Here is a 13,442-nt window from a genome sequence, read left to right as displayed (position 1 = left end):
AGCATGTTTTGGTGTAGAGAAAGGGTTGTGTTCGTGTTCACTCGTCAACCTTTCACCTGCTTCATATTCCCTGTGTATTGCAGTGGGTGACTTCTAGTATGTATGTATGTTTAGCACATCAAAGAATTGTGTCAGATCTATCTTTGACAGGCGGCACCCCCCAATGAATAAGCCCAGGGTATGTAAACAACAAGGCACTCTCCTCCTGCTCCATCACTCCACTTCAAAAAGAGATGGACCCAAAAACAACCCCCACACATCCTCAATAACAAAAAAGAGGCCTGAGGAGGAAAGTGCGTTGACAGCGCTGATGAGACAAAAGCACCCATCCTACTGGCTCTCCACAGGAGAAGGGCCTCATTGATATGGAGATTTCTCCCCGCATCCGTGTCTCTCATCCCTGGCAACAATGTAATTAACAGATCATATTAGCCCTGCTAAATTTAAAACAACAATCTACATAGCCGCAATAATGCCGCCTCGGTGGCGGAACGAACAAACGAAGAGGAGAGGAAGGGGGTGGAGGTGGGGGAAAAAATAGTTTTGGCCATCGACCAACCGGTTCCAGAGAGGGGTTCAAGAGAGACATGGAGAGACAGAGAGAGAAAGAGAGAGAGAGAAAGAAAGAGAGAGCGAGAGAGAGATAAGGAGAGAAAGACTGAGAGGGAGACCTGAAGGTCATCTGGCTATCGATCAACAGGTTCCAGAGAGAGAAACTGTGAAAGAGAGAGAATGAGAGAATGTGACACAGCCTTTACTCTTTTCCAATTCCACGGAACAACCACTTAGAGGGAGACGTCTGTGTTAAAATATGTAAAGAGCCTCTAGTGGATTAGAGTGGCATTAATTTACTACTATCTATCTCTCTCTCTCTTTCCCTCGCATTTCTCTCTCCCCTCTCTCCCCCCCTCTCTCTCTCTTTCTCGCTCTCTCTCTCCCTCTTTCTCTCTCCCTCGTTCGCTCTCTCTCCCTCGCTCCCTCTCTCCCTCTCTCCCTCTCTCCCTCTCTCCCTCTCTCTTTCTCCCAGTGAAGCTGTGGGGACGCGAGCTGAGCTGTCAGGAGATGAATACAGTAATTAAGCGTCTCCCTCTGTTGCGCGGTCCGAGGCAATAAGAGACCATTGTAGAGTCTTAACAGGGTGTATAATTTTATCATCTTTCCTTTCCTCGCTCCCTTTGTCTCCCGTGTCGACGCTGACACAGATACCGGGTGACTCGTTGCGTTTCTGCCATCTCCTGCCATAGAGGGATCAATTCTAATTCGGTGTTGTCAAAAAAAGAGGCCCGGGAGCATATTTAAAACCAGGTTATCAAAAACGACAAGTGAAGCAAAGCGAGTGAATGAACATGATTTTGGCGAAAGTAGCGTCAATACGTCCTCCGCCCTCTCCTTTTCAAAAACGGACTCACTACTATTAAAGGAAACACTATCAGGGGAAATCTTCTAACATTACATGTAACATTTGTAGCATACTTTTGAATCGTGTGCAAAATGAAGACGGGCATGGATGGCAGCAGGGGTAAGATGAGAAGCACTGGGAGGGAGGCGGCGGGGGTAAGATGGAGAAGCACTGGGAGGGAGGCGGTGGGGGTAAGAGGAGAAGCACTGGGAGGGAGGCGGCGGGGGTAAGAGGAGAAGCACTGGGAGGGAGGCGGTGGGGGTAAGAGGAGAAGCACTGGGAGGGAGGCGGCGGGGGTAAGATGGAGAAGCACTGGGAGGGAGGCGGTGGGGGTAAGAGGAGAAGCACTGGGAGGGAGGCGGCGGGGGTAAGATGGAGAAGCACTGGGAGGGAGGCGGTGGGGGTAAGAGGAGAAGCACTGGGAGGGAGGCGGTGGGGGTAAGAGGAGAAGCACTGGGAGGGAGGCGGCGGGGGTAAGATGGAGAAGCACTGGGAGGGAGGCGGTGGGGGTAAGGGGAGAAGCACTGGGAGGGAGGCGGTGGGGGTAAGAGGAGAAGCACTGGGAGGGAGGCGGCGGGGGTAAGATGGAGAAGCACTGGGAGGGAGGCGGTGGGGGTAAGAGGAGAAGCACTGGGAGGGAGGCGGTGGGGGTAAGAGGAGAAGCACTGGGAGGGAGGCGGCGGGGGTAAGATGGAGAAGCACTGGGAGGGAGGCGGTGGGGGTAAGAGGAGAAGCACTGGGAGGGAGGCGGCGGGGGTAAGAGGAGAAGCACTGGGAGGGAGGCGGCGGGGGTAAGAGGAGAAGCACTGGGAGGGAGGCGGCGGGGGTAAGAGGAGAAGCACTGGGAGGGAGGCGGCGGGGGTAAGAGGAGAAGCACTGGGAGGGAGGCGGCGGGGGTAAGAGGAGAAGCACTGGGAGGGAGGCGGCGGGGGTAAGAGGAGAAGCACTGGGAGGGAGGCGGCGGGGGTAAGAGGAGAAGCACTGGGAGGGAGGCGGCGGGGGTAAGAGGAGAAGCACTGGGAGGGAGGCGGCGGGGGTAAGAGGAGAAGCACTGGGAGGGAGGCGGCGGGGGTAAGAGGAGAAGCACTGGGAGGGAGGCGGCGGGGGTAAGAGGAGAAGCACTGGGAGGGAGGCGGCGGGGGTAAGAGGAGAAGCACTGGGAGGGAGGCGGCGGGGGTAAGAGGAGAAGCACTGGGAGGGAGGCGGCGGGGGTAAGAGGAGAAGCACTGGGAGGGAGGCGGCGGGGGTAAGAGGAGAAGCACTGGGAGGGAGGCGGTGGGGGTAAGAGGAGAAGCACTGGGAGGGAGGCGGCGGGGGTAAGAGGAGAAGCACTGGGAGGGAGGCGGCGGGGGTAAGAGGAGAAGCACTGGGAGGGAGGCGGTGGGGGTAAGAGGAGAAGCACTGGGAGGGAGGCGGCGGGGGTAAGAGGAGAAGCACTGGGAGGGAGGCGGCGGGGGTAAGATGGAGAAGCACTGGGAGGGAGGCGGTGGGGGTAAGAGGAGAAGCACTGGGAGGGAGGCGGCGGGGGTAAGATGGAGAAGCACTGGGAGGGAGGCGGTGGGGGTAAGATGGAGAAGCACTGGGAGGGAGGCGGCGGGGGTAAGATGGAGAAGCACTGGGAGGGAGGCGGCGGGGGTAAGATGGAGAAGCACTGGGAGGGAGGCGGCGGGGGTAAGAGGAGAAGCACTGGGAGGGAGGCGGCGGGGGTAAGATGGAGAAGCACTGGGAGGGAGGCGGTGGGGGTAAGAGGAGAAGCACTGGGAGGGAGGCGGCGGGGGTAAGATGGAGAAGCACTGGGAGGGAGGCGGTGGGGGTAAGAGGAGAAGCACTGGGAGGGAGGCGGCGGGGGTAAAGTGTGATGTTTCAGTTTCGTCAGGTGAACTGCAGCAGGGTTGTGTACTCGCCTCGGCAGAAATGTTTGGAAGTACCCTGCTAAACATGCTGATGGTTGGGGAAAGTGAAGTGCGTTTTCTACTACCGCTCCTCAAGGCTCTCTTTCCTGATGAATAGGCGGGACGCACGGATGGGAATAGTCTCAGAAGAACCACTTTCCCCTCCGACAGGGAGTAAGGTCCTAGAGATGTTGATGCCAGTCTGTCTGGAGGCACTAATAGTAACCTAGTCCCCACTATATTGGCAAGCTGCTGCTGGGGAACTCCTTTTGGGGGGTCTCTATTATCTTGGTCAGTTGGAAAGAGATTAGGCTATCATTTTGGAGCATTCCCCCAAGTTGCAGTTGGTAGAGCATTGAACCATCTCTACCACAACCACTACTACCAGAAACCTATGTATGGTTGTGGTTGACCTTATATCATCTCTCCTGGTTAAGGAACAGGTCACTATGAGGTCCACTCACCACTATCTTGGCGTCGCGAACTGTGTTCTCGGGCACGGTGACCCAGTACTCTAGCTGTTCCCACTGGGGCGGCTGGTTGTGCACGTTGGTGATGATGACGGTCAGCTCCACAGAGCTGCTCCTGTTGCCCCCGTCTGTGGCCACGATCTGCTGGCTGATCCTCGACGTCTGACGACAAATAGAAGAGAGGAAGGAGGGGTGACACGGAGGTTAGACATGGAAAGCATATGGAGCTGAACAAAACCCATGGTTGACCCCCCCTCTTGGAAGGTCTTTATCTCTGTCTACATCAGTTTGTTCCAATCCACTAAGTAACAGATCAGATGCATCATATTTACAACCTTATCCACTTAGTCCGTGTCATGACCTTCCAGTGACCTTCTCCTCTAAACCACAACCTTCCTACTGTCTACAGAAGACTGCTCTGATGTCGTTCATCCTTACATCACGCGAGAGATACAGAGAGAGAGACAGAACGAGAAACAGAGAGAGGGAGAGAGACAGGAAGGTAGAGAGAGAGAGAGAAAGAGAGCAATGAGAGAGGAGACATTCCAACTGACATGACGGTATTCAGATAAATGATTCTCTGCAAGGGGAGTGTGAAAGCTTTGTTAAACAGATCCTTGCTAAGGAGAAGAGTGCGATGAGAGAAAGGGCTGACATTTAAAGTGGAGGAATATTCAACATTATTTATATGGGACATTCACTGGGAGACTTCACAAGTCCGTTGTGTGACAGGGTGAAGATGGGGTCACTCGCTCCACATCTTGATTTGACTTTGGGAGGTGGTTGGACTTGGAGAACAAAGAGATGGGGCTTTTCTATGACACACACATGCACACATGCAAATACACACACAAATCCAGGCACAAACCTAGGCACATTATAAATATATACATAACATGCAGACATCCAGACATGCACACAGAGTCAGGGAGAAATAGGGGCAGAAGAGGGTGGGGAATGAAGAAAGTAGGGAAAAGGAGACAGAGAGGGAATGAGAGAGCCGGTTGTGGTTGTCTCTGTCCTGACAGGGTGGATAACTCTACCTGACGTGTGCTAGGTCTCTGCTGAGCAATGTTCTCTGACACACACACTCACTCAAACAGTGAGAGTGAGGGGGGCCACCGCAAATCAGACACAAGGACGGGAGTAAGGAAGAAGGAAACCAACAGGTCCATCACAATAACCCCCCAACCCCGCCCCCAAACCTCAGCGGTCCTGTCAAACCTCAGTGGTCCTGTCAAACCTCAGCGGTCCTGTCAAACCTCAGCGGTCCTGTCAAACCTCAGCGGTCCTGTCAAACCTCAGCGGTCCTGTCAAACCTCATCTGTGTCAACTCAAGATGGAGACCAGACTTAAGAGCTAAAAGGTGTCGGATGTGAATCAGGCATGAATATTTCACTAGTTGGTACGGGTCACCTAGAACCTAACCTCAAGCCTCCCACCTTCCCCCCTCTTTCTTACCCTCTCCCCCCTCTCCCTTTCTCCTTCTCAGCTGTGGCAGAATGGGGGAGGGAGAGAGAAAGAGAGAGAGAAAGAAAGAAAGAAAGAGTGAGAGAGAGAGATTCTAACAATGTAAGATCTACAATGGCAACATAGCTCTACCCGACATATATCACAGTTGATATCAATCTTATGGCCAAATTCACCAGAGATACTAAGTTTACATACACTTAGGTTGGAGTCATTAAAACTCGCTTTTCAACCACTCCACAAATTTCCTGTTAACAAACTATAGTTTTGGCAAGTTGGTTAGGACATCTATTTTGTGCATGACACAAGTAATTTCCCCAACAATTGTTTACAGACAGATTATTTCATTTATAATTCCCTGTATCACAATTCCAGTGGGTCAAAAGTTTACATACACTAAGTTGACTGTGCCTTTAAACATCCAGAAAATGATGTCATGGCTTTAGAAGCTTCTGATAGGCTAATTGACATCATTTGAGTCAATTGGAGGTGTACCTGTGGATGAATTTCAAGGCCTACCTTCAAACTCAGTGCCTCTTTGCTTGACATCATGGGAAAATCAGCCAAAATCAGCGAAGACCTCAGAAAAAAAATTGTAGAGCATTTTTGGGAGCATTTTCAAAATGCCTGAAGGTACCATTTCATCTGTACAAACAATAGTACGCAAGTATAAACACCATGGGACCACGCAGCCGTCATACCGCTCAGGAAGGAGACGTGTTCTGTCTTCTAGAGATGAACGTACTTTGGTGCGAAAGTGCAAATCAATCCCAGAACAACAGCAAAGGACCTTGTGAAGATGCTGGAGGAAACGGGTACAAAAGTATCCATATCCACAGTGAAACGAGTCCTATATTGACATAACCTGAAAGGCCACTCAGCAAGGAAGAAGCCACTGCTCCAAAACCGTCATAAAAAAGCCAGACTACAGTTTGCAACTGCACATGGGGACAAAGATCGTACTTTTTGGAGAAATGTCCTCTGGTCTGATAAAACAAAAATAGAACTGTTTGGTCATAATGACCATCGTTATGTTTGGAGGAAAAAGGGGGATGCTTGCAAGCCGAAGAACACCCTCCCAACCGTGAAGCATGGGGTGGCAGCATCATGTTGTGGGGGTGCTTTGCTGCAGGAGGGACTGGTGCACTTCACAAAATAGATGGCATCATGAGGTAGGAAAATTATGTGGATATATTGAAGCAACATCTCAAGACATCAGTCAGGAAGTTAAAGCTTGGTCGCAAATGAGTCTTCCAAATGGACAATGACCCCAAGCATAGTTCCAAAGTCGTGGCAAAAATGGCTTAAGGACAACAAAGTCAAGGTATTGGAGTGGCCATCACAAAGCCCTGACCTCAATCCCATAGAACATTTGTGGGCAGAACTGAAAATGTGTGTGCGAGCAAGGCCTACAAACCTGACTCAGTTACACCAGCTCTGTCAGGAGGAATAGGCCAAAATTAATCAAACTTATTGTGGGAAGCTTGTGGAAGGCTACCTGAAACGTTTGACCCAAGTTAAACAATTTAAAGGCAATGCTACCAAATACTAATTGAGTGTATGTAAACTTCTGACCCACTGGGAATGTGATGACAGAAATAAAATCTGAAATAAATAATTCTCTCTACTATTATTCTGACATTTCACACTCTTAAAATAAAGTGGTGATCCTAACTGGTCTAAGACAGGAAATTTCTACTAGGATTAAATGTCAGAAATTGTGAAAAACTGAGTTTAAATGTATTTGGCTAAGGTGTATGTAAACTTCCGACTTCAACTGTAAAATCTTACAGAGGATATTCACTTTTAAACAATGGCATCCATTGAACAGTTGTAGACCTACATACAGTATGATAAGATGTGACTACTGACAAACAATTAAGCTAGCAAATTATAATGACTAACCACACCAAAAACAAGAATACATGAAGAGAATACAGCGAGAGAGACCAGGAAACAGAAGACGTAGAGAATGAAGGAAAACCAGAAAACAAGAGAGCGATGAGGAAGACAGCGAAACAATAGAAAGAGAGCTCAGCGTCGACAAACCCTACAAATATAACGTTACTGCACGGTGTCTGCCTGGAGGGAGACAGCCAAATGTCGGAAATAGACGTGCACGAACGCACCCACGCATCCACACAGACACACGGAAATATATTTATGCATGTGTGAATACAATGCTTCCTCAGGCTTTGGGTAAGATACATAGTGCTATATATACACACATAGAGAGACAGGGGCATTGTTGTTATTCCAGACCTTGCCATGTTTAATATGCATCCACAGAGGGAGGTAGGAAGGGTGTGCAGCATTCTCAGTGGATGATATCAGGCCAGTGGGAAGGATCGGTGTGCAGTGTACACACATACACTGGGAGGGAGCACAGGGTGGTGCTGTACACACACACACACACACACTGGGAGGGAGGGAGCGAAGGGGGGTGCTGTACACACACACACACACACACACACACACACACACACACACACACACACACACACACACACACACACACACACACACACACACACACACACACACACACACACACACACACACACACACACACAGGGGAGTGCAGGAGGCTGTAAAAACACCTGTACTGGACCAGCGGGTAGAGGATTCCCCTGCAGTGCATAGAGAAGAGGTACTGGGGGAGAAGGTAGGAGAAGACACACACACACGCACACCAAACACACACAAACACACACCTGTGAGATGGGGTGGTTGACGTACACCCAGCCTGTGCTGGGGTTGATGTGCAGGTAGGCCGGCTGCTGACGGGACAGAGAGTAGGCGATAGCTGCGTTACTCCCCTGGTCATCATCGTGTGCCGCTGCTCGCAGGAAGCTAGTCCCCACCGGCGTGTCCTCGCGCAGGAAGTCTGCCACATGAAGGGTTAACACATCAACATTGCCGCCGACAACAAACATCAACAAGAGCAATAACAACAGCAGCGGTGGTGGCAATTTCCTGCTGAAATCACGCATTTCAGTCACAGAGACCAGAAATAAATGTGTGTGTCCTAGAAACATTTCAGTCTCCCTGTTAAATAGTTAATAAGCCACTCCAACATTCTTGTTCTAATGTGATAAAAGGGATTCTGACATGGGGCTTATCAACACACATATTTGCACACATGGTAAACAAACACGGACTCCGGAGAGCAGGGAGGCGTAAACGTTTTCATCAGTCTTAAAAGCTTTCCAGGATTACCTGTGATTTAATATATACATCAGCATATGGTTTATTGGGACTTCAGGGGGGCTGCTAAGTCTTACCTTTCACAATATTGCTTTACCTTGAAAACTGTTAAGACATAACACAGAAGCTACAAACCAGTGTCATTGGACTGGGATAAGAGGACATTGGGTCCTTGAGCTGTTGGACATTGCTGAGCAAGCACACCTTAAACTACACTTGGCACAACAAGGTGATGGAGGGAACTCTCACATGAACGGACAAATCCCTGGTACCCTGGCCTTAAATATGATTTTATGGGGGACGGGTTGAACTAATTTCCTCTGTTGCGCTTTAGAATGGAATAACATTTTAATTCCTGGTGGAATATCAGGCAAAGGGCTTAGTAAGCACTTGTTGGAGAGGTGTGGAGGAGGGGAGAGGGAAGCTTGGATAAGGGGACAATCCCTTTGTGTCTATGGCAGGGCAACCCTTAGCGAGAACACTGGTTCCCCTAAGCACCACTCAACACTAAACAACCATATTTGGTATTGGGGGATTAAAAGACAGCAGCCAAAATAATACCTTTATAATACCTTGATAAGATGACTTAATATATTGGACAAGGCAAGACCAACAGGCACATTTGATAATGAAATTGTCTGAACCAAACAGGAGAAGGACAAAGGTGAAATGATGAGCGTGACGGAGATGACCCAAGGTGTGACGGAGATGACGGAGGAGTGACAGAGGTGACCCTTACACTGGTAGCGGCTGTTCTCAAACTTGGGGTCGTTGTCGTTCTGGTCGGCGATGAGGATGGTGATCTGGCAGATGCCGATGAGAGGCTCCTGGGCCAGGTCTGTCGCCGTGACAGACAGGGCGTACTCTCTCTGGCGCTCGCGGTCGAAACTCACTGTGGTGCTGATCACACCTGGAGACACACACACACACACACACACACACACACACACACACACACACACACACACACACACACACAACCACACACACACACACACACACACACACACACACACAATGTATTTTACTGAATGTTACTGATGTCCTCTAGATACGTACAGTCAGCCATTCCACAGCAATGAATTAGAGATGTTCTGATACAGTTTGACTGTAGTCTGTACTCTAACCTGTGTCAGGGTTGATGACGAAGCCGGATGATGTCCCGTCTCGGTGCATGATCCTGTATTTGACCTCTCCGTTGACCCCCATGTCTGCGTCGAGGGCGTGAACGCGCAGGACAAATGTCCCAGGGGGCTGGTTCTCCAGGACACCGGTGTTGACGCTGTAGTTATGGCACTGAGAGGGCAGAGTTCACACAGCACTTATGGCATTGATGCTGCATTTGTCAGTTGTAAAAGTAAGTCCCAATTAAAAATGACCAGTAGCCAATGGGACACACTGGTCAACCAGCACAGATGGACTGTGACTACCCCAGCCAGCATTCAACATCCATCACAATAAGACTAGTTAACACGCATGACGTGGGGTGCAAGGAGTTGCCAAATCTAACGGGTTGCCAGATTTTGCACACTTAGCACTCCTCCTCCCGTGTAGGAACCCACTGACCCCGTGGGCAAGTCCCTGCTGAAATATTCATCTTTGGGGCCGACTTGCTGAGCTGATCTGGCTATGCTAAGAGGGCATTCTGGTCTGACCCTGGAGTGTTCAGGACTGCAGTAGAGTGGAGTTCTGCCACTGAGGAGAACACCAGCTGTCTTTACTTTGAACTGGCAACTTGGCATGTTCCTCTCTCTCTTTCTGTCATCTCTCTCATCCCTAGTACTGTGGACCTCTGCCTCTCCTCCCTCAGTCACTATGTTACTCTCTCTCTCTCTTTCTTTCTCTCTCTCTCTCTCCTTATCGCTATCAGTCTTTCTCGCTCTTTGCCCCTCTCTCTCTTGTTTTCATCTCCACTGCAACTTTATATGCCTCATCGCTCATCTATTTTTCGACAGCACACAGGCTTCACACACACCCATAATGTGTCCAATGCCCCCCTTCCCTCACCTCTTCAAAGACAGGCTTGTTGTTGTTGATGTCGTTGATGCCCACTATGACCTGGGCGGAGTTACTGAGGGGGTAGGGTCCGTCTGCCGCGTTGTCATCAGTGGCGGTAATGTTGAGGATGTACTGGGGGCCACGCAGGATAGGAGGGGGGCTCCGCCGCAGTTTGATGATGCCTAGAGAGAGAGACAATGGCAGCCATCTTTGTTACTATAGCACATATTGCAGTCAGACAAACCTATTACACGCACACAAACAATCAAATCAACACTCAAAACGTAGCTTTAACTACAAAGGGGGGAAATATTTTACACCAAGCCCCCACCCTTTACAATCCCCTACAACAAGCCCTTTAGGACCCTACATCTTTTGACACATTTCTCCAATGCAGATTCCTCACAAATAAATAAGTAACTATGTCTACCAAAGTACCGAGAGAAATATACATAAAAATGCAGCTTAAGTCTTTGAAGTGACAACTTTTCCCCTCGGTAACAGTGGAAAAAGCCAAAGGACATCTTTGTGTGTGTGTGTGTGTGTGTGTGTGTGTGTGTGTGTGTGTGTGTGTGTGTGTGTGTGTGTGTGTGTGTGTGTGTGTGTGTGTGTGTGTGTGTGTGTGTGTGCGTGTGTGTGTGTGTGTGTGTGTGGCCGTAATAGGCTGTGTGGTGGAGAGGCAGTGCAGTGCGGGGCTGGTGATAAGGAAGGCAGGGGGCTTAAGCATTAGTCAGTGTTTCCACCTCGGAGGCGAGAGAGGGCTCTTGTAAACAAACGATAACCGGAAGATTGCCGACGCAGACGTAGAGAGACTCGACTGTGAGGAAAGTGTGAAAGCCAGTACACAGAGAGACTGAGAGACTTATGTACAAACACATACAAACACACATACACGTACAAACACATGAACACACACACACACAAAAGGAGACAGACTCAAAACATCTATTTACATGGAGTCCACAAAGACAAACAGAGATGAACAGGAAAATAAAAGGGTCTGTGCTGGGAGAGTATGACTATGAAGTGTGTGTGAGAGTAGAGGGGGTTCTTGTTAAAGATTTGGGTTCCCGCTGGCCTAGCATTGAGCTTGATCCCCAATTGAAGTTACCACAGCAACACAAGCTAATCTGAATAACAAGTATGCGTATGTGTGTGTGTGTGTGTGTGTGTGTGTGTGTGTGTGTGTGTGTGTGTGTGTGTGTGTGTGTGTGTGTGTGTGTGTGTGTGTGTGTGTGTGTGTGTGTGTGTGCGTGCGTGCGTGTGTGTGCATGCGTGTGTGTGTGTCCAGGCGTATTCTTGGTTTTTCTCCTTCTGAAGTAGTGTATGTGCATGTTAGAGTTCATCTATATTTATGCGTTAGGGTTTAAGAATGTCTGTTAATCTCCATACATGCATATGACTGTTCGTTTGTCTGCCTGTGTTTTCATGTGTGTCTGAATGCCTTACTATAGAACCACTATGTTATACCTTCTCCAGTCCTTCTCCATACAAGCCCTTGCACCCACTCTTACAAAAACCCTTGGAAATACAACACTGTCAACTCTACGCACCCTTCTGGTTGTCCAGCTCAAAGTTACTGTCCTCGTTGCCGCCAGTGATGGCGTAAGAGACCCCGTCTCCATCAGGGTCATTGGCGTGGACAATGGCCACCAGAGTGTCAGGACCAGCGTCCTCCGACAAGAACGTCTTATAGCTGCAGACAGAGAGAGAGAGAGAAAGGGAGAGAGAGGGAGGGGGGGAGTGTGTGTGAGAGAGAGACAGAGAGATAGACAGAGAAAGAGAGAGATTAGATAGATAGATAGATAGATAGAAAGAAAGAAAGAAAGAAAGAAAGAAAGAAAGAAAGAAAGAAAGAAAGAAAGAAAGAAAGAAAGAAGAGAGAGAGAGGGGGGAAGAGAGAGAGATTTATAAAACAAATATTCATACAGTCATTATTATTATATTATGTAATTGGCATTACATTTAATTTGCATGTATTTTCTTTCATCATTTATTCATTTCTTCAATAGGTATTTTTGCAGAGGGATGAGAGAAAACCTGCCGTAGCTCAGGAAGATCCCCAAACCCTACCATCTGTTTCCCTCCCCAGCCCTCTGAAGCGTCTCTTCTGGTACCACGGACTAGTCCTGCCCCACACACACACACACACACACACACACACACACACACACACACACACACACACACACACACACACCATGTTTAATGAATTGGCCCATCCTCTGTAGGCATGTGGCAAGGCTAAAGTCTCACTGTGTCTCTCTCTGTGTGCTAGTGTGTCACTGTTGGCATGCTGCTATATCTCTGCATGGCTCCAAATGGTTCGCTCTGCCTGTGGCTGCGCTAGCCAAATGCCACCTCATAGGACTAAAGAGGGAGTTGTGTGTGTGGATGTATGGTAGTGTGTGTGGATGTATGGTTGTGTGTGTGATGGATGTATGGTTGTGTGTGTGTGTGGATGTATGGTTGTGTGTGTGTGGATGTATGGTTGTGTGTGTGTGGATGTATGGTTGTGTGGTGTGTGGATGTATGGTTGTGTGTGTGTGGATGTATGGTTGTGTGTGTGTGGATGTATGGTTGTGTGTGTGTGTGGATGTATGGTTGTGTGTGTGTGGATGTATGGTTGTGTGTGTGTGTGGATGTATGGTTGTGTGTGTGTGGATGTTTGGTTGTGTGTGTGTGGATGTTTGGTTGTGTGTGTGTGGATGTATGGTTGTGTGTGTGTGGATGTTTGGTTGTGTGTGTGTGGATGTATGGTTGTGTGTGTGATGGATGTATGGTTGTGTGTGTGTGGATGTATGGTTGTGTGTGTGTGGATGTATGGTTGTGTGTGTGTGGATGTATGGTTGTGTGTGTGTGGATGTATGGTTGTGTGTGTGTGGATGTATGGTTGTGTGTGTGTGGATGTATGGTTGTGTGTGTGTGGATGTATGGTTGTGTGTGTGTGGATGTATGGTTGTGTGTGTGATGGAAGGGGGGGACTAACTGGATAGAATTCTGCTC

At 49.1% G+C, this 13,442-nt stretch overlaps 1 protein-coding gene across 1 annotated transcript in view; it reads right to left on the bottom strand.

Annotated features, from left to right (window-relative positions):
- si:dkey-22o22.2 (neural-cadherin) overlaps positions 1 to 13,442 on the bottom strand; it is a 56,779-nt gene that overhangs the window by 28,895 nt on the left and 14,442 nt on the right. The window contains exons 8-13 of the mRNA XM_038992707.1: positions 11,990 to 12,132; positions 10,446 to 10,618; positions 9,566 to 9,734; positions 9,178 to 9,348; positions 7,946 to 8,118; positions 3,756 to 3,923 (exon numbers count right to left, since the gene is read on the bottom strand). Of these exons, the coding sequence (XP_038848635.1) occupies positions 3,756 to 3,923; positions 7,946 to 8,118; positions 9,178 to 9,348; positions 9,566 to 9,734; positions 10,446 to 10,618; positions 11,990 to 12,132 (997 nt within the window). The remainder of the gene's footprint in view (positions 1 to 3,755; positions 3,924 to 7,945; positions 8,119 to 9,177; positions 9,349 to 9,565; positions 9,735 to 10,445; positions 10,619 to 11,989; positions 12,133 to 13,442) is intronic.

This window comes from Salvelinus namaycush, chromosome 5 (assembly GCF_016432855.1).
Source record: "Salvelinus namaycush isolate Seneca chromosome 5, SaNama_1.0, whole genome shotgun sequence".
Classification (NCBI taxonomy): Eukaryota; Metazoa; Chordata; class Actinopteri; order Salmoniformes; family Salmonidae; genus Salvelinus; species Salvelinus namaycush.
This window is presented reverse-complemented; position numbering and strand designations above follow the sequence as displayed.